The sequence below is a fragment of the Lemur catta genome, chromosome 2, assembly GCF_020740605.2.
Source record: "Lemur catta isolate mLemCat1 chromosome 2, mLemCat1.pri, whole genome shotgun sequence".
NCBI classification, from domain to species: domain Eukaryota; kingdom Metazoa; phylum Chordata; class Mammalia; order Primates; family Lemuridae; genus Lemur; species Lemur catta.
The window spans coordinates 130,874,710-130,896,521 of NC_059129.1; the positions used below are offsets into that span (position 1 = coordinate 130,874,710).

A 21,812-nucleotide genomic window follows, 5' to 3' on the forward strand; every position below is an offset into this window, starting at 1 on the left:
CCTCTCCTGACCTGCTGCTTTCTTTTCTACTCACGAGCTTTACTTTGTTACATTTTTTGTTCTTCCACTATTATTCTCTCCTTATATTATTTCACATTTCTTCTTCATGCCCTAAGCAACTGTGTTGTAGAGGTTAACTAAGGGAACACATATTTTTAAGTAAAAAACTTGTATAAAAAGTCATTCCTGTACTTGAAATAGCAAATGTCAAGGAATGACTCTATACGACATTGCTAACTTTCTCCCTTGAGACTTAATTGTTTCAAGTAATCTGGAAAGCAACCAAAGAGTAGACAAAAGAAATCTAATATTGGCAAGATCTGTAAGCTCTTTCAATAAAAAACCTTATGTATCTTTGTACATTCCTATTTAACTCTGTTGAGATTTGCTGAGTAAATAGTTGATCTAACCAGTATTGTATTAAATGTTAAATTCTGCATGCAATTCTGAAAGATTAAAACAATGTACATCACACTTCCTAATTGTTATTTTTTAGATATAATAATAAAGAAACCTGAACAGTTTCTTGAGATTTCAAGTCCATTTTTGAATTATGGAATGACTCCATTTACAATTCCAAAAGAAACGTAAGTACATAACATTCTTTCTTACAAATGCATCTCGTTAACAGAGTATTTTGTGATGTATGTGGTCAAAAATAGCACTAAATGAGAGCATTTTAAAGAATATTGATTTAAAAATAAGGCCATATATATGTATACACACACACACATACACACACACACATATTAAAGGATATTTCCTTGATCTCTTATAGCTTACAATTACACTAATTCATTTAATTAACAAACATTTTTTGCTCACCTTTTTTGTGTGAGAATTATAGATTGAATTTTTATTTTCCCCCCAAATTCATATGTTAAAATTCTAACCCCCAGTGTGGCTGTATTTGGAGATAGGGCCTCTAAGAAATTAATTAAGGTTAAATAAGGTCATAAGGGTATGGTGCTTATCTGATAGGATTAGGGTCCTTATGAAGAGAGACACCAGAGCACGTGCTTTCTCTCTCTTTCTACACATACACACACACACACACACACACACACACATGCACACACGCACACACGCACACGCACGCACGGTGGATAGGCCATGTGAGCTCACAGAGGGAAGGCAGCTGTCTGCAAGCAGGGAAGAAAGCCCTCCTAAGACACAAACCCTGCTGGCACCCGCCCTTAATGATCTCACACTTCTGGTCTCCAGAATTGTGAGGAAATACATTTCTCTTATTTAAGCCACCTAGTCTGTGATATTTTGTTATGGCAGCGTGAGCAAACAAATGCAGATTTGGGGACAGAGAAGTGGGGCGCTGCTATAATAAATACCTAAAAATGTGGAAGTGGCTTTGGAACTGGGTGCTGGGTAGAGTGGGAGACTTTGGGGATACATTGCTAGAAAAAGCCTGCATTACCTGAAGGGACTTTGGGTAGGTGATTTTGATAAGGGCTCCGAAAGAAAAGGGGAGAGCAAACTTCCATCTTCGTAGAGAATACATTATAAACAGAATGTTGGTATAAATATGGACAATAAAGGCCTTTCTGGTAAGGTCTCCAGTGAAAATGAAGAGCATATTATTTGAAACTGGAGGAAAGGCAATCCTTGTTATTAAGTGGCAGAGAACTTGGCTGAATTGTCTTGTAGTGTTTTATGAAAGTTAGAACTTGTGAGCAATGATATTGGCTATTTAGCCAAGATTTCTAAGCAAAACGTTGAAGGTGTGGCTGGGTTCTCCTGACTGTTTATAGTAAAAACACAGGAGAGAGATGAACTGCAGAAGGAATTGTTATGCAAAATGGAACCAGAACATAAAGACTTGGAAAATTCTCAGCCTGTCCATATTGCAAAAAATGAGAAAGCGTGTTTTGAAGAGAACACCAAGGGTGTAGTTAGACTATCACCAGATAAAAAGATCATAGTATTATACCCATGATCTTATCATGTAGTATGGATTATTTTAGCAGAAATACTACCAGTTTGAACTCAAAGAGATGAAAATGGGACCAAATGAAGGAAGGCTGTGAAATTTCTGGGACTGGCGGGACAGTACCATAGAACTATCCAGCTGCAAATATGCCTTATCCTTCGAGAACAGGCCAGAATGACCCCTAAAGTGATTCAGAAATCCTCTGGGCTGCTACTCCCACCACAGGCCCGGGGGAAAGGCTGCTTCTCCTAGACTTCAGCAGGCCAGGTGGGCCTCACAGAGAGCTGAGGGGGCTGGGCTGCCCCACAGAGCCTGGGGGTGATGCTGCCCCTGCAGAGGGCCCAGGGGGCAGAACATCAAACAAAAGAGGAATATTCTTGAGTCTTAAAATCTAATGAAGTCTGCCTTGCTAGGTTTTGGATTTACATGGGACCTGTCACCCCTTTCCACTTTCTTGTTTCTGCCTTTTGAGAGGGAAATGTCTATCCTATTCCTCTCCCACCATTGTATTTGGAAGCATGTAACTTGTCTAGTTTCACAGGTTCACAGCTGGAGATGAATTTTGCCTCAGGATGAATCCTACCTCCCTGTAGGCTCACCCGTATGTGATGTAGATAGATGATTATCAGATGGACCTTTGAACTGTAGACTTTAAAGTTGATGCTGGGATGAGTTAAAACTTTTGTGGTCATTGGGATAGGGTAAGTGTATTTTGCCTATGAGAAGGACATGAATTTGTGTGTAGGGGTCCATAGGTAGAATATTATGGACCAAAAGTTTGTCTCCCCCAAATTCATATATTGAACCCTAATTCCCACTGGGGCTGTATTTGGAGATGGGCTTCTAAAGAAGTAATTAAGGTGAAGTGAAGTCATAAGGAAGAGGCCCAGGACAAATAAGATTTAGTGTCCTTATAAGAAGAAACACCAGACAGTGCATCTCTGTCTCCAAATACTCGCACTGAGGAATGGTCGTGTGAGCACACAGCTTTAATTTTGTTATGGCAACCCAAGCAGACTAATATAGCAAGACACTATATTCCATCTGAAGGTAGAAAAATAACACTTTGCCCCTTATAGATATCAACTTCTGGGGAAAGCTGCATGTATTCATATAAGTATATAATTACAATAAAATATAATAATTACTATTACAAAGGCATGTCTCAAATTCTATAGTTGTACCTCAAAGAACTTATTTTGCAGAAATAATTGGAACCCTGAATATAGGAGTCCTTGCTTCAGTGATTGTGCAGGAGGTGGGAGAACAGGTGACTCTCTTCGATATCATGGCTCCTCATCGTCCTCGTGGTCATAAATGCATCTAGTGTTCGAGGTCGTGCCCTCCTTCTCTTCCCCCATTACCCAGGCATAATCTTCCAATTAAAAGTTCACACTTCAGAGACACAGTGGAAGTTTTGTCCTAAGGGTAACTATTGGAGTTAGCTGCTGTGAAGGTGATTGTATAATTAGCTCACCTGCCCTTGCCAATGTTTCTTTCCACACTGTCTACAGCCCATGTCTTTCCCCAAGCCTCTGCTGATTTAATTTAAAAGTCACTGGGAAGGTTCTGGGTAATATCACTGACTCTGGCCTCTTTGTTATCCTAATGGGATTGTGGGTTTTTCTGCTCTGCTATTTTGCCAACAATCTTCTCATCCGTCTCTGAGGACTGTATCACAGCTCTCATTGTGGCATTTCTATTTTGCCAGTTCTATATGATTTTCCTTTTATTTTTTAATTTCTCTGAGATTCCAATGGGATGTAGAAGGAGGGAAAGGGATAGTTTGTATTCAGTCTGTTATCTTGAACTAGAATGCTAATCTCTTCTTGCAATTTCCCACTTTGGCTGTCCCTTCATTGGCATTTCATCTCCCGTGGCTATTCTCTTTCTTCTGTTCCTTATCCAGTTAGACCCAGACCTTACTTTACCTCAATGAGCATCCACTTCCCATTCCTTAAAACTAGCCAAACAAACATACCCAAATTAAGAAAAATGCTCATGCAAATTATTTGCATTTACAGCAGAATTTTCTGCAGGTTTCATGGAAAGTATTGATAGGTTGAGGAAGGCATTATATTTTGGTGATATTTGAGCAACCTGTATAATAAAAAGGAAACATTGGACACTGCCACTCTTAAATCACTCAGCCACTCCACTATGGGGGATTTCTACTGGCCACCATTATCAATAGTCTCCCAAGCTTCTCATCATATTGGATAGTCTCTTCCATCTTTTCCCCTCTCTACCCTTTCGTTTCATTCTTACTCAGAGAGCAGGATAACTTGTCCTTTGTGTTCTGCTCTGCCTCCTCAGAGACTATGCCTTAAAAGCCTTACCTTTTACTTTCCCTTTCCTGTCTTAGTCCGAGGCTTGCCCAAGCCACACCTAGGGCTGTGGATGAGAATAGCAACCAAATGTGGGGAGTGGAGCCCATGATGGGAAGCAGCCCAGTACAGCAGAGGCCCCTCTTTTGAAATTTTTCTACCCCCCAGGCCTTTATACTCTGGGCTTGTGATAGAAGGGGCAGCCCCATTGATCTCCCAAATATCTTCAGGGTCATTCTTCCATTGCCTTTGACAATAGGTTCCTTGATGAGTAGCTCCTAACTTCTATTGAGATGACTTATCTATATTAACCTCTTTATCAAATTTGGCCACATTTTCCATGTTCTCTCCCAAACAGTCTTTCTCATTTTTTCCAATATGAATAGGCTAAGAATTTTCCAAATCTACTTCTCTTTTCTACTATTAATATAAGGAGTCAAGAGAAGAGTCAGATCTTCAGCTCTTTACTTAGAAATATTCTCAAGCAAATATTTAATTTCATCTCCCGTAAGTACTACCTTCCACAAAAAACTAGAACACAAACATAATTCAGCCAAGTTCTTTGCCATTTTATAATAAGGTTGGCCTTTCTTCCATTTTGCAATTGCATGTTCCTCATTTCCATCTGAGCCCTCATCAGAATGGCCCTTATCATCCATAATTCTACCAACATTCAGTTCACAACTGCTTAGGTATTCTCTGAGAATATTGAAGCAACTCTCTGCTTTTCTTTCCAGGCCTTACCAGAATTATCTTTAAAGGGCTTTACGGCAGTGTAGGATTTTTCTAGCACATACCTCAAAACTCTTTCAGCCTCTATCCATTACCCTGTTCCAAAGCTGCTTCCACATTTTTAGGTAGTTGTTATAGCAACAGCTACACTTATCAGCACAGATTTAGTCTGTTTGGGCTTCTATAACAAAATACTATAAACCAGTGGCTTATAAACACAAAAATTTTTATCTTACACTTCTGGAGGCTGGGAAATCCAAGATCAAGGTGCTAGCAGATTCAATATCTAGTGAGGACCTGCTTCCTCATTCATGGCATCTTCTAGCTATGTACTGATACTCACATGGTAGAAGGAGTGAATGAGCTCTCCAGGGTCCCTTTTACAAGGGCACTAATCTCATGCATGTGTGCTCTGCCCTTATGACCGTAATCACCTCCCAAAGGCCCCACTTTCTAATAGCATCACCCCAAGTTTAGAATTTCAACATATAAATTTGGGGGGATACACACATTCAGACCATTGTTCCTTCCTTATGCCATCATCTAGCAAGTAACATGTTCTATGAATGTGTTTTCTAAATGAATATAGTTCTTCTCCTAAAAGAAATAACCGTTGAAGCTGATAAAATGTGTTTCAGGTTTTTAAAATTTCCTTTCTATCTAGATGAAAAATCTTCAAATATCTTACAACATTTATATGTACCACATTATCTTCTTATTATTAGTTTTCTACATATGTAAAAGAATATTGTATAAATTGTTTTCCATTCCCACTGGACTTTTCAGTTAAAAATCCAATGGAGTTTCTTTTCCTATTAAAGCTACTATGAATTGGGCTTCTGCCACTTAGGTCCCAAACAGTCTCAACTGATACTGCAATATAATATAAATTAAATGCAATGTTATCATCACTGTCACTAATTTGGCCCAAATTAATGTTATATTAACTGCTTATAATACACATATTATTAATATGTTAAATAATGTCTTGTTTTCTTAAGTAGAGCATACTCAAAGTCTTCCTTATTTTCTTGGTGAACCATACTCAGCATTATTAGTATACTGTCTTCTTATATCAGAGTGACTTCAAGGACTTTGACCAACTACAATTATCCTAACATTCAATGACCACAGACTGTTGGACCTTTCTGGGTTTTGTTCCTTTGATTGGTTTAGTTGTAGTTTTTATTTTGCTTTTACAGTATTAAGGATTTCTTTATCAGTGCTCAATATTGTCTTCTTCTAGTAGCCTTGCCTTCTTCATATTTGTCTCTAATTTGCTGGGTGTAATGAATAACATCACCAGATTTTAGAATTAATTAACATTGGCTTATATATACTTATGATGAAGACCTTAAGAGTTAGCTTATGGGCTTTGTGTCTATGTTATAACACTTTGATATTTAACATAGTACTTTGGAAATAACAGGTACTCAATAAATATTAATTGAATTGAAAATATTTTGAGGCATCTAAGTTATTCAGAAATTTTAATTTTCAGAATATTCAATATGGTAGCCACTAAGCACATGTGGCTATGTAAATTTTATTTTAAGTAATATTATATAAAATTACAAATTAAATTCCTTAGTTGAATTAGCCACATTTTAAGTTCCCAATAGTCAAATATTCTAAATAAACATTTTTCACCATTGCATAAATTTCTTCTAAATGTTAAAAGGAGTGAATAAGGGACCTTCCTATAATTGTAGCATTTTATTGTAAAACTATTATTACATTTTTAGTTTTTATTATTTTCACATATATTTCTACTTATAGATTAAAATTGGAAATGCTAACCCATTTATATAACATAAGCAGGTGAAATTTTCTTTGTTCTCTTAAAAAGACCATTGAATTTAATTGTCCTAATATGATAGTTAAAGCATTTCAATCTTTTCAATCATTTTGTAAACTCACAGGGAAAAAGGGGCAAAGGATCTCTCTGTGGTCTCTTTTATAAGGTCTCTAATCTATTCAAGAGGGCTCCACTCTCATGACCTAATCATCTCTAAAAGGCTACACCTCCAAATACCATTGCATTAAGGATTAAGTTTCAACATACGAATTTTGGAGGAATACAAACATTCAGCCTATAGCATATAGACAGAATTTATCTAAACTTAACATAAAAATGTTAATGCTTCTTAATTTTTCTAATTAATTGTATGCTTAAAGTTTTCCACTGTTATTATCAAGGTTTTCCAGATAGAACCAACAGGAGATATAGATGTAGATTAGATTTAGATATAGATATATCAGAGGGGATTTATTAGGGTAATTGGCTCATGCAGTTATGGAAGCTGAGAAATCCCATGATCTGCAAGCTGAAGAACCAGGGGGACTTGCAGTGTGTGGCTCAGTCTAAGTCTGTAAGCCTCGGAACCAGGGAAGCCCATGGTGTAATTCTCAGTCTGAAAGCCAAAGGTCTAAGAACCTGGGGAGCTGCTGGTGCAAGTCCCAGAGTCCAAAGTCCAGAGAATGTGGAGTTATGACATCCAAAGACAGGAGAAGAAGGGCATTCCAGCTCCCAGAGAGAGAGCCAATTCACCTTTCCTTAGCCTTTTTGTTCCATCCAGGCTCCCAGCCAATTGGATTGCCTGCCCACATTGAGGGCGGATCTTCCCCACTCAGTGCACTGACTCACACACCAGTCTCCTCTGGAAACGCCCTCACAGACACACCCAGGGATGATGCTTGACCAGCCAGCTAAGCATCCCTCCATCCAGTCAAGTTGACACCTAAAATTAAACATCACACCCACTAAGATGATGATTTTGCCATTTCAACTAAGTTTTGTTTATCTCATGGCTAATCAAATCTGCATACTAATCAGAGATTTGGGGGGTTGTAAGAATTGGAGCTGCAGACCACCAGGACAACCTTTCTCAATTTAAATAGCTATACCTAGGCTTTTAGAATTTCTGTGCTAACAGCAACCATGAATGGGCTGGTTTCATAACCAAATACCCTGAATTATTCCCTTACTTGATATTCCTGTATTTTCTTTTGGCTTTATTACTTGATTAGGGTGGATGAAATTCTAATACTCAGTTACGGGAGACTTCATCACTTGATTGGATTCAACTAATCTATTCATTGCTTGAATCTGCTATGAATGCATTGCATATTCATTTTATTTAGCAGAGCCAAAGGCAAAGATATGTGAATGGCATTTCATCCTATGTAAAAGACATGTCCCTTGCCCTGCTTTGCTGTACAGAGTTCTCAGGTCAACATAAGAGCAAGCCCCCCCCCTGCTTTTTTTTTTTTTGGCGAGTCCTTGAAAGTGACTGCTATTACAACTTTTTATCATTGGAACACTCCAGGTTTGCCTGTTCTTGGCTCATGGCCTTGTTTGATAGAATTGGAGCTTAACAAATATGTTTGTGCTACCCTCTAGTGGCAGTTTCATATAAATCACAGAAGTTTACTTAGAGATGACTTAAGTTTTACGGAACACTAACTGGACAAAAAAAAATTTTAATTGATGAAGTGTATATACAAAGAATTTAGTTTTAACTTTGAGACACACTTACCTAAAATATATATGCTATAACAAATTTCTTTTTATTGCACCTATAAAATTCTAGCGATGGCGAGGGCAATTTGGGGTCATATCAGCAATTGAGAAGAAGTGTACTGTAAGTGCTCAAGACTCACGATTAAATTTCGACTCTGAGCCCTGTTTCACTGACACATTACTCTGATACTTAATTAAATCAATTCTAAATGTCAGATTACTATGTTTTGATCATCAAAATCCAAAGATGACCACCATACCTTTAAAACCAAACGGTGTTCCAGAAATGTGTTACATCAATACGTTGACTGATACAGAGTATTTTTTCAGTAGTGCGTGATTCAACATCTTAACATGAAGTAAAAAAATTACTAGATAAGAGAATGGAATGACAAGAGGAACAAAATCAGAACTCCTCATGACAAAACTGTAGTTATTTATTAGTAACTTTAAATGGAGATCAAAATAACAGAAGTTTGGGGGTTTTTGTTCCCATTAGGCATTATGTACGCTCTGTTATTAAGAAAGGGATGCCCCCAGGCTCTGGTTTGCCCTCTCTTTCTGAAACTGATGAAACTTCAACCTTTAGCCAAACAGACTTGAGTCAAATAACAGGAGCTCTGTCTCAGGTAACTATGTTACTCTTACTATTGGCCCACCTCTTAAAGATAGATTTTTTTCCTTAAATTGTGAAATAACTTTAATGCAGTTAATATTTTATTTTATTCTGCTTTAAATGTTAAAGAAAGTTCTGAAAGTCAGAATTTGGCTATAGTGTATATTCCTTTATCATTCACATACTATTTTATTCCTGATGGCATATTTCTGCCATAAATCAGTAACTTAAGTTCTGCTTAAATGTTATTTTGAATTATTCCAAAGCAAACTGGCTTCAAGAGATCTGAACATTCGAATGTGAATAGCTAAGCTATATGTCATTTGCAAATATACACATAATTGGCAAAATTAGAAGAGTATAGAGCTGTTTAATACTAAAGTCTGAGTGGCAGATAGGAAATATGAACCCAAAGAAACACACAGGGGACTTCTATAGTAGATGAATATTCCATTTTCTAACCTAGGTCATAAGATATTTATTTTAATATTAATAGTATTCTTTATACTGCTCAGATTCATATTATATATTCTTTTAGCCTCTCCTGCTTTCCATGGTATCTGTGAATTCCGATATAGAGGCTTCTCATTTAATGTCTCCACCTGAAGCAATTTCCAGTGTCCTGTGTAGGCAGAAGAAGGCTAGATGCTAAACCAGAAGAGACTAGGGAGAATAAGTGGAGTTCCTTATATAGACATTCAACCCATTTCCATGTTTTCAGGCTGTATCTCATTCTCTCCTCCTCAGATACCTGCTGATTGTGTCTGGGGTCATGAGGCATGGGTAGGTTTGCTTCATACTTGACGTTCACTTATCTTTACTCTATCTCCTCCATCGACTTGACATCATCCAAAATATTGTTCACATGACTGATAATCAGTCTCTATGAGTTTATACCATTTTATTTTTTACCTTTATTTTAATTATGTTCCAGAGAAAACAGAGTTGTACACATAAATTCAACTTAATTTCCCTGCTAAAATTTTCAGGAATCATTTTTGTAATTGAGAACAGCCCTTTTAGGTTCTGTACATTACTTGACAATCATAATCTCATTGATTTCTCTGTATTAAGGACAGATTCCTCATACAAAGTAATATGTCTACTTGGGGGTATTACTGATTTAACTTTTACAATTCAACCACTTAATGAATTAATACATTATGTGTTTTAATGTCACAAACTTAAACTCTGAGCCAATTGTGTAATTAAATTCACATCTTCTGAATTGTAAGATTAAAACTAAGTTCCATTTTACTCTATTTTTAGTAAGTTTTCCCAGAAATATATTTCTTCAATGTTTAAAAAACTATCTTAATTCTTTTAAGAACCTTGGTGCTTCAGATAGCTGTAATGTTTTATTGAATTCAAAACGATTTTTTAATGTGTTTCTTTCAATTCCTAGGGAAATAATTCTGCACAAGCTATACCTGGAAAAGGTAAATTAATAATCTCATGACTTCTTTTTCTATGGACTTCAAGACACACAGAAGTCTCTGCTTCTTGACAGCCCTTAGCTGTCCATTCCTGGCACTCAGCAGCCTCGTTAGTGTCTCCTCTGACTTGTTGAGTCTAATCTGCTCTGGGCTAGAAAAATGAGATAATTTCATGTGTTGAATTCAGGCTAAACATAAAAGAGGATCTGATTAAGGATCCATGAGTAAAGTGCATGTGTTTTAATGCATGCATCTTGTGATCAAACAACTGAAACCATGCTAACTCCTCAGTTCTTAAATAAAGACTTGGCCAAGACTCAAATTTTTTCAAAAAAGGGTTGTGTGGCATGTGTATATATAAAAGTTTGGATCCAGAAATCTACAAGCATTTTATGACATTACTTGGTAAATAAATTATAAAAGAAGGCTATAGAATCACCAACTGTGGGGAGTTGTTAAATGACTTACTGAAACAAATTTGTTGCAAACCTTTCAAGTTTTCATTTCCCCTTTCGTTGTCTAAGCCATCTCCTCTTATATGTCAGTCCATAGCAGATTTTAAGTATATAAGCTAGATAATTTCTGTTGTAACTTCACAATCTCCAAAGAATGTAGGCACACATTTATCAAAGTGGTTTCAAAATTTCTGAACACTCTGATATGCATAGAAGTTATGACTAAATTCTCCTAAATATATGAAACGTGTCTTTGCATGGGCCTCCACAAATTTGAGGCCTGCATGCAAATGAATATCTCAGTAAATATTTTCCCCCAAATAGACTGATATTAAAACCCCCCTTCATAATTTTCCATATTTAAATTATTTAACAATATAAGATGTGTTTGACATGTTTGTTTTCTGCTAGGCACACAGGAACAAACAGATCTTGGATTGGGCGAGGGCCACCAAATTGATGGAGTTAGCACGGAAAAAGATTTGGTCACCCCGGCAACAGAAACGCAGGACAAATTGCAAGAAGAACTTCCACCAATAGATAATAGTGTTTCCAAAGAAGTATGGTTAGATTTTGAAGACTTCTGTGTATGCTTTCAGTAAGTACCTAAAAGTGATCCATCTGATGACGTTATAGTGGTTAAATCTTAAGCTGCATTGTTATACAAATTCACATCGGGGTTTATTTTTGTGTATTTACTACAGTGGTTATATACCTTATTAATTCTTAGATATCATTCAAAAGAGTTAAGTCAGTATCAGCCTAGTGTTGGTGTACTATCAAATAAATGTTTTAGAAGGGAAAAATAAATGTACTGATTATCCACATAACACATTAATAGCCAAACCTATCTCAAGCCAGTTTCAGCTTCTCCTGGAAGACTTGTTAAGATGAAGACAATTTATTCACTGGGATCATTTTTGTCCCTTTAGGGCAACTAACTCAATACAGTTGTCATATTTTTAAACTTTCTGCCTATAGTTATTTGATTCTAAGAAACTTAACATGTAGTATTAATTTTTGCATATAATGACAATAACCTATTAAAAATTATCTTTTTCAGGAATATATATATTTTTCACAAGCCAAGTGCATATTGTCTTAACTTTCAAAAATCAGAAATCAAGGTAAATATATTATCTCTTCTATTCCCCTTCTTATACTCAAATTTTTGGTAGGGTCACACTAATGAAAAACACCTTCAAATTTCTGAAGCATTTCTAAACTTGTAACATTATTTTACACTTATATAACATTTAATTATATTAAAAAATTAATTTTTAGAGGCTCCTAATAATCCTTTGTCCAGACAATAAGCAAAATTCCAGTAGCTCATAACCCCAAATGTGATCTATCTGATTATGCTGTAGTAGTTAAATCCTGAGCTGCACTATACAAATTCACAGTAAAAAATTTTTGATTCACTAATAAATGAAGGAGATAACCATAGAAATAAATTCACTAGATTTGGTTTCAATTAATATTTACTGAATAGTATATAGTTCCTAACACATAAGCACATTTTCACTGTCATGTCTAGATTTGGGTTTTTGTTTATTTGTTTGTTTCCATGTTCTTCCCTCTTCCTGGAGTTTCTTCCCTTTTGTCCCTATTGCCTTCCTCCAGCTAATACCTGGAAGCCCTTCGGAACAGCACAGATGGCCTTGACTGTGAGGCCTCTTTCTCTGCCCTGCAGTCTGGGTTAAGAGGCTGAACTTCGTGCGCTCTGGAAGCTCTATGCTCTTCACCTCCTACCCTCCCTACTGCCTGATCGCTCCTCTGAGCCCTCCCTGCCCCTGCCTGGTGTTAGCCTCTTTAGAAGGACTGTGCTCCTTTCTTTACCATTGCACGACCTTTCCTGGCATGAGGAAGGAGCTCAATAAAAAAAAAAAAATTGTTGAATAAGTTAATTAACAAATTATGCATTGAGTGGAATTTTGATAAAACTATAACACATATTCTGGGAAATTAAATTGTACCGAAACGTGTATGGTTCCCTGTTTCAGGACAAGGCCATCCAAGCCCCTAAGGATAATCCCTCGGCTCCAGGAGCAGTCTGCAGAGGTGGGGGAAGGAAATAGTCTTTGAAATGACTTTCCCATTGCACTTGTCAGAGATGAAAACTTGGGCAGAGAGAACCAATTGAGCATTCCTCAGGAGGGGCTCTGTAGGTGGTTGCCTACTCTGAGAGGAAGAGGCAGGTGTGTAGTACTGACTAGGGGGAAGAAATAGTCCACCTAGTTGTGAAGTCTACCTATGAAGACATCCAGAAGACTGTTTTGAATTTATGAAGACCCTTAAAAAATGGCAGCAAATGAGCTCAGTGCAGAATCTCTTCAGGCACAAATGCTGGGCTGGCAGGTCCAGGGGTCCCTCATATTTTCAGATAGTGCATATTTGCATGTATACACGTTGTAGCTGAAAGGAAACAAATGAAATCGTGTCAAATGATAACTGATGAAAAATATGGGGGTGATAATTTAAAACATAGTTTCCTTTTCCCAAGCATTTCTAGCAATTTTGTTATACTTGATTCAATAACTAAATTTCCTTTTAAATAGCATTATTAGAAATTTTTTCTTTCACTGATTTACTGGTTATTTAAATATTGTGGTAAAATAATATGAAAAGCTTTTAAAGTATAGTGAACATATTTCCCATATGCCAGTAGACAAAATTACATTGAAGCACTGAGAATTTGAGAGACAATAATAATGCCACAGTCAAGAGTCCCAGCCTTTGAGTCAGGCAGATAGATACACCTGCTTTAGAACTTCACCTTTGTCACTTACAAGCTCTGTGACCTTTGGTAGATCACTTACCAAAGTTTCAGTTTCTTGATCTATAATCAGGGATATAAATAGTACCCATACAGGATGAATCAAAATCATGTACATTTATCCCGTATGTGGCTGTCTTTTGAGGGAAGTTCTGATTTTACTCAGCACGTTATTGCATCTCCAAACAAAAATCTACACTCTAGTGCATCAGCAAGCAATGGATTAATATATTTCTGAAGATTTTGTGGAAAGAAGGACAAGAGGGTTTATATCACATATTACCCTTTAAAATACCTCAAATGGCCGGGCGCGGTGGCTCACGCCTGTAATCCTAGCTCTGGGAGGCCGAGGCGGGTGGATTGCTCGAGGTCAGGAGTTCGAGACCAGCCTGAGCAAGAGTGAGACACCGTCTCTACCAAAAATAGAAAGAAATTATCTGGCCAACTAAAAATATATATACAAAAAAATTAGCCGGGCATGGTGGCTCATGCCTGTAGTCCCAGCTACTCGGGAGGCTGAGGCAGTAGGATCGCTTAAGCCCAGGAGTCTGAGGTTGCTGTGAGCTAGGCTGATGCCACGGCACTCACTCTAGCCTGGGCAACAAAGTGAGACTCTGTCTCAAAAAAAAAAAAAAAAAAAAAAAACCTCAATGCATCCCCATTAGACATTCCCATTCTCTGCCAAAGTTACTGTGTGATCTCCCTGCCTGTCAGGAACCATTCTCTGAGCACTGCTCAGCCCTGGGCCCAGCCTCCTCCTCTCTTTCTCGTTTCTGGAACAAGCATATCCCTCTTCTTCCCTCACAGAGAAGAGCTTTGCTTCTTTGACATGGTGGCTGGTCTCAGCATTCACCAGTACAATTTTCTTTATATTATTAAACCCATAAATTACTTACTGTGATACCTAGAACACAGTAAGTTTCCTACAAATGTTAGGTTTTGTACTGTATTATCATTAGGAGTAGAACATAATGGACTGATAATAAGTATGATGGTTGACCTAATTTCTTGCAGTTCTCAGAAGAACGTGTGCCCTACCACCTGTTTGTGGATAGTCTAAAACCTATCGAACTACTGGTTTGCTTTTCTGCATTGGTACGCTGGGGAGAATACGGAGGTAAGAGGGCTCTGAGAAAATGATGGTCTTAAAGCCCTGATCCCAATATGCAACCCAATATGCGATAATGATGAGATCTTTATGCCATGGATAAAGGAACTTCTTCCCTTTCCAGAGTTTCTCAAGAGTCCCACAGGACCCCCCGTACCCCTCCTCCAATGCTGTTAGTACCCAGACATCAGGGATCACACTCACTCTTGCCAGTGGCACCTCTCCTGGTTGCACTCATCTGTTCACCTCTTAAGCATACCTAGTTGTTCTGTTTTTTTTCCCCCTCACCTATACATGTCATCATTCTTGACTGTTTCAAAATCTACTGAAAAACACAAACATTCTTTGGTTTGTCAATCCCAACAATCTTTTCCTCTACCCCACCTTGCCCCCTACTTTTGTGGTTTCACTATAGACCTTATCTTTACCAATTAGTGCATCGTCTCAATCATCTCAATTTCAAGCACTGCACTCTCTGATCCCTGCTTCCTCATTGTTTTCTTCACTCTCTCCAGAACTCCCACTCCTACAATTCTTGACTCCACTGGGACCTCCATTCCTCTACTCTACTTTTTCTCTCTGTCCATCTCTCTTCTCATGTCCTTTTTCCTCTCATTCCCAGCATAGATTCTATAGTCCTTCACTGTAATTATATCCTTGCATATACCCTCAAAACACTTGCCCTTCTTATCCTCTCATCTTACTTTCCTGGCAAAATCTCAATATTGGTTAAACTCAACTCTGCACCTAACCTGTGGTTGCAAAAGAGAAGCTGAATGTGATTGGAAGAAAAAAAGTACTGCCTATCCCTGCTTAAAATTGAGAAAGACAAATCTCAACAAAGCTCTGCCAACAGCTGTCTAGTTCATTCATTTCCCCACTCTCATTCCTATGGATGACTATTTGCAGACCTTCAAGTCTGCTCTCTGTTTCTCTTCAAATATTCAACACCCACTGTTACTTTCACTCATTTTCAGCTGATGACCTTACTGCTGTTTTCCCTGAAAAGACAGGAGAAATCAGAAATAACCTACTTCATCTTCCCACAGTGAATTCTCTCAAGCTCTCCTCTGCCTTCCTTCCTGTTCTAAACTGTGCACTGTCCCTGATCCCCTGCACACACATAAAACATCATTATGTGATTCTCTGTTTTGTTAAAGCATTTGTCTTAAGCTCAAATTAACAGTACCTGGTACTGTTGGTATACAATACATATTTGCTGAAAGCTAAATATTGAACGTCTTGTCAACATTGAGGACAGGGAGTTAGTTTTATTTTTTACCAAAGTTACCTTAATATTTTGAAGGGTGTCTAGCATATAGTATGTGCTAAATAAATACTTGTTGTATAATAAACTTTCATTAAGTTTAGCAAACTAAGTTTAGTCTACCAAACCGACAGCACTGAAGCCACATCATGCCCTAGAACATTTCAATTCTATATACATGAAAGCAGTTTTTAGACCATGTTGTGACCTTCTGTCCTCAACTTCAGTATTTTCTGAAAATAGGAAAAAAAGTATTTTGCTCTCAGTCATTGATGAAGAATAGTCTATATTATTTGTCTATTTTGAAATAGAAACTTGATATCAAAATGAAATTTTGTTAATTACTTGCTATTTTCTATATAAAGTCAAAAACTGCAAATGAAAGGTAAAAATTTAGATAAATAGTGAGATATTTTGACTTGCTTCAACAGTATCTTAGAAAAATCTTTTTTCCCCGCACATGTGATACGTTTCCTTCCTTTAAAATTGCATTTAGAAGTATTTGTAATTACTGCCTTAGAGATAGCATTAATAAAAGTGATGATATACCATAATGAAATATACCTATATGTCCTCCTTTTCCTAATTTTCCCATTCCTGGTTTCTTCTCCTAAGAGGATGATTATTAGGAGGAATACAGGATAAGGAGGAAGATCCGTATTCCACTTCAGTAATATTTTCAAAAATTATTTACCTGGAATAATGTCTAATGTTTTATGAACATTTTTTAGATATCTCTAATTATTTATTATTATTACCACTATTTATGTTGTCTCTGGATAAAAAACAATCCGAGTGAAGGCTATACTTCCACAATCAAATTTCAATATTTTTTCACTTATCTTAAAGCCTTAACAAAAGACAGCCCTCCCATTGAGCCTGGACTTCTAACAGTTGAAACAATTTCTTGGAAATCTCTGAAGCCACGCAATCTTGTTCAGAAGATTCATACGTATGCCACCAAGGCTACAGTGGTTCGCCTGCCTGTTGGGTATGGACCTCATTTTTCCCATAGTAAGAATTTTCTGAAGCCTTGTAAACTGTTGATTACTAAAGAAGTAAACAACATGGATTCCAGGATATTGTTTCCTGAAGTGATTTCACAAGGCACAGGTCTATCATGATTCTTGAGAAAAATAATTTCATAAACAAACAAATTCAGAAATGCCGTACACTAAATCTTTTAGAGGATTCATAATTGTCAAAGATTCTGGGAACTTCTTTAGTAAACAATCTTGTTTAAACTTGTTTAACTTAGCAATTTCTAAAATTAATTTGTTAAAGAATTTCTTTTATTTTCTCACGAATCTTATTATATTCCATAGCAAGAACCTTGATTTTATTCAAACAAAGATTGATAAACATAGAGTTTTCCTCTGCCAATCTATAGTTTTACCTGTAGTTTATTTTTGTTAGATATTATTTTTAATTAAGACAAAGCTGGATGAACACATCCCAGTTTCCATTTTAAAGAAAATATGTACAATGAAAAAATTTTCTTGATTTTGATGAATAAAATTCAAAATATTACCTTATGTTTCAGATAAAATAGATATTTTTACTAGGTTTTTTTTTCCCCAAGATCAATCATGCTAATTCGATGTGTTCAATGAAAAACTAGAGCTCTTGTGCAAAAAGCAAAGCATAAGTAACAAAATTAAATGTTAAATTAGTGTATGGCAAGCATCCTGTATTTCTAGAAAATAATAAATTTTAAAACTTCAACATTTTTCACATCTGCCCTAAACACTCTGGCATGGAGAGATTCTCCCAGATATCAAATTACTCTGTCTGAGTGCTCATCCATTGAGACCACCAAGCAGAGAGAATTAATGAAGAATCTTCTAACCATGTTTTCCCCCTAGGACCTAACCCATCCACTTGGATGTTTTGAACACGCTCTAAGTGTTTATAACCAAGGGAACGCGAATGTCCCTGTTCTCAGTGATCCTGCTTGCTGGTGAGGGAGACACAATTAACATACATGAAATGATGCATTTGTGAGGAAAAGGCTGTGAAATCTACAAAGTCCTATGCCCACATGAGTTATTTTTGTTGTTAGGGAGAAATCAAGACCAATCTGTCACGATGTGACTGCAGCGTGTAGGAGATACCTCCACCACGTGCTGGAGAGCAGTTTGACATTTAGTCCACTTTTGTCCTACATAATTAGTAAAATAGAAATCTCATAATCTCTTGGGGTTCTTTTGGAGTAAAAATTCAGAGGTGTTCATCCCATCTGTGTTATAAAAATTCAACTCTTCACTAACCTGTGACTTAGTTTGAATTCCAAACCGTCATCAGGCAACTACCAGAGGCAAAGGCCACTGCACCCTTCGTGGGTCCTCACCAGTGTCCCTTCTCCTCAGGAGGCACATGCTGCTCTTCACTGCGTGCTCCCCCGTGGGGCATTCCATACACATCTGCAGCATGGTGAGCTTCGCCATCGGGGATGAAGATGCTGTGCTGCCCAACTTTGAGCCGGTAAATATTTTAGCAACTGCAAGTCTTGTGTACTTTATTTTCAAAGAGTGTGTACTAAATGCTATTTTTATTTTTTATTCAACAACTTGCTCATTTTTTTTAACCTTTTAAAACTATTAAGTATATTCTGCAAGAAATTCCCAACTGCAACATGTATAATGAACAGTCTAAACCCTGTAGAGATATAAACAAAATAGTTTTTTTTGTCTCTGATGATTTGTTCTCATCTCTACTCTGTTGGATCCCCTTTGACATCTGTTAACATCTTTGGTCCTTTGGGGTATAAAGGATCAGTACAGTCCTTTTTCATACAGTTTAAAATTTTGATCTCTTTTATTCCTTTCATTCTTTCCTTGGCCCGAGGAATTTAGAATATGTGTCTCCGGGATTTGAGGGTAAGGGGCTGCCCATGGAAGGTTCTGTCATTTTCCTTCATCTCCTTTCTCTCTTTCTGCTTTCTGTGGTTTCTCTTGCTCCTCTGCTCTGACCAGTCTGGAAGAAGAGGTGAGATAAATGGGGCCAGCGTCTCCTCTGGAGTCTTCTCTTAGTTTTAGATGTCCTCTCTGCGCATGTGTGTTTGAGGGAAGATTCATCTATGGCTTTCCCACTGTATAATTCCTGACAGTTCCTCAGCTCCAACGCCTCCCCACCAAAAACAAATGAACAAACAAACCAACTCCAAGTGGCACAACCTTGTCTTGGTGGGATTCTCTAAGCCAGATAGCAAATCTTGCAGCAAGAAGATGGCTCGAGACCAGCTCCCCTACACTGCAGTTTCATGGCCCAGACATGCCCCGCTCGCACATTCTTGCCTGTGTAGCAGTGGCTGCAAGAGTCCCCATGGCTCCCTCCTCTACTTGCTGTGCTGTCTGTCTCCAGGTCTCTTTCCTCCTGGTTGGTAAGCACAGGAGGAAGATCAGCCAGTGTACCTTATAAGCAGATGTCCCTTATTTCCTTAACTATGTTTATCCTGCTCATTTCAAATTTTCGTCTTTTTAAAAATAGTTCTGCTGTAGCTGGTATGCATTATCCAGTTTGTTGCCTTCTTTTAGGTGGTTTAACTACCCAGGTGTTCGCTTGTTTTGGTCTGTAAGCTCCTGCTTCCCTGGAGTCATCACTCCTCTACCTTGTAAAGCTTCCTGGGGCTCCAGCCCAAGCCCCCCTGCTCTTTGACGCTAACAAAGAAGCAAAAGGGGAAAGACTGGCCCAGGAGCAGAGGGCCTCACGCTCCTGACAGCCAGAATTGGCCCATCCCAGCACTGCCAGGGACCAGAGAACTTTGCTGGTCATGGTTCCACTCTAGGGAGAAAAACCCTTGAGATGCGGCGTTCCCTAGGCTCTGGGGGGATTTGGAGGAGGTGATGGAGAAGCGATGTGTTCTGGTGGCCAGTCAGTTGCATCTGTCTCCATCAGCATCTCAGCCTGGCAGGGCGTCTGCACCATCCAGACACACTCGCTGTGCCATTCCTCAGAGTTTCTGCACCACGGTGCCCTCTGGGAAAAAAGGTTTTCCTCCAATTTTCACCCTCTTCATGTGGCCTCCAAGCACCGGCTGCTCCAGGCAACTCCACCGCTACCCACCTCGCACCAACTGATAGTCTTCAAACACCTCAGGCTTTCCTCAGATTTTTAAAAAATTAGTTGAACCACCTCCTTCTTGCTTTTATTGTTTCCTCAGAGTGACAGCAGAAGGCAGCCAGCAGTGCATGCGCTAGATTCTTTCGGGCTCTCCCTCTGAAATCTCTTCTGTTACCAGTCCTCAAACCCCACACAGTTTTTGTCCAGCTAATCCTAGACGTCCCGTCAGAACTAGGTCTGTATATTAACACTCTGGAGAAGTTCCCCTCAGCCCCAATATGAGGCGGTCATTCCTTCTATGTGTTGCCACCCAGGTGGGAGTTGTATTCCTTGTTTTCTACCTCTGGGACCACAGCACCTAGTAAAATGTCTTGATTTGTAAGTTCTCTGTAAATAACTATCGAATCAGCCATCTAGCAAAGGTGTAATATTTTAACAGAAATTAAAGTGTTATAAACTTAATGACACATCAATAAATGCAGATGAAGATGGCTGCTATGCTCTGTCTTTGCAGGAGAGCTACCGCTTTACAGAGCAGTCCCTGTTGATTTTGAAAGCTGTTGGAAATATGATTGCTAACTTCAAAGATAAGGGTAAATTTGCTGCAGCCCTGAAGTATCTGCAAGCGGCTCACTACCCTCTCCCCCTCCACAATAAAGAACTCACTGCGCAGCATTTCAGGGTAAGCATGTTCTGGATATGACGTTCACAGAAGGGAATTTGCTGTTGACACGATAAACTTTCTACTAGGTGATCTCCCAAATCAGAGCCTGAGAAAATATTCTGGATGGAGACAATTTATATGGGAAGTGATTTCAGAAAGTGGAAATGAGGGAGTGGGAAGAATGAAAGGAGAAAGAGAAAGAAATCGGTGAAAGGATGTGATCATTACTGCTGCGGGCTCCTGGGGCTGACAGGCAGGGGGTCCTCATGAACTGTGTAAAACATCCCTGAGAGGGTCCCACTACAGGCTGGCAAGAGAGCGGCACTTATCCAACAACTGTTTTCCCCACTGGTGGACAGGTGCCCTCGGGGGCTTTAACTTCCTCACACTTGTAATTTGGGCTCCTGCTGTGGCTGGGGAGCTTTCTGGCTTTACACACATCCTTGAGGGCGGAAGCAAAGAGGCTTCCTGGGAGCTCCCTGAGGAGGGAGATCAGGCATGTATGGACCTGTCCCCAACAGCTGCACTGAAACCAAGCGACCACGGGTCTGGCTTTTTTTAATCCTCACACTACTGACATTTGGGGTCAGATAATTCTTGTTATGGGGCTGCCCTGTGCCTTGCAGCATGTTTAATGGCACCTCTGGTCTCCACCCTCTCTCTAGACAACTGAAAAGGACTTCAGATGTTGCCAGATGTCCCTGGAGGGGGGTAGCATTGCCAGATTTAGCAAATAAAAATACAAGACACCCAGTTAAATTTTAATTTCATGAAAACAAACAATATGTGTAATATTTAGGGCATATATGTATACTAAAAAGTTACTTATACTAAAAGTTCGTTTTATCTGTTATTCAAATTTGACTGGATGTTGGGGGTTGTTGGGGAAATATAATTA

The 21,812-nt window shown here is 38.3% G+C and overlaps 1 protein-coding gene across 7 annotated transcripts in view; it reads left to right on the forward strand.

The window, feature by feature from the left end:
• ADGB (androglobin) overlaps window positions 1-21,812 on the forward strand; it is a 128,642-nt gene that overhangs the window by 61,713 nt on the left and 45,117 nt on the right. For 6 of the 7 annotated variants that reach the window (XM_045544534.1, XM_045544539.1, XM_045544535.1 and 3 more), the window contains 10 exons: window positions 497-587; window positions 9,027-9,156; window positions 9,891-9,926; window positions 10,549-10,582; window positions 11,446-11,632; window positions 12,098-12,161; window positions 14,828-14,930; window positions 17,038-17,179; window positions 18,558-18,672; window positions 20,765-20,932. In XM_045544534.1, the coding sequence (XP_045400490.1) occupies window positions 497-587; window positions 9,027-9,156; window positions 9,891-9,926; window positions 10,549-10,582; window positions 11,446-11,632; window positions 12,098-12,161; window positions 14,828-14,930; window positions 17,038-17,179; window positions 18,558-18,672; window positions 20,765-20,932 (1,070 nt within the window). The remainder of the gene's footprint in view (window positions 1-496; window positions 588-9,026; window positions 9,157-9,890; window positions 9,927-10,548; window positions 10,583-11,445; window positions 11,633-12,097; window positions 12,162-14,827; window positions 14,931-17,037; window positions 17,180-18,557; window positions 18,673-20,764; window positions 20,933-21,812) is intronic. The other variant, XM_045544538.1, reaches the window with a different exon arrangement.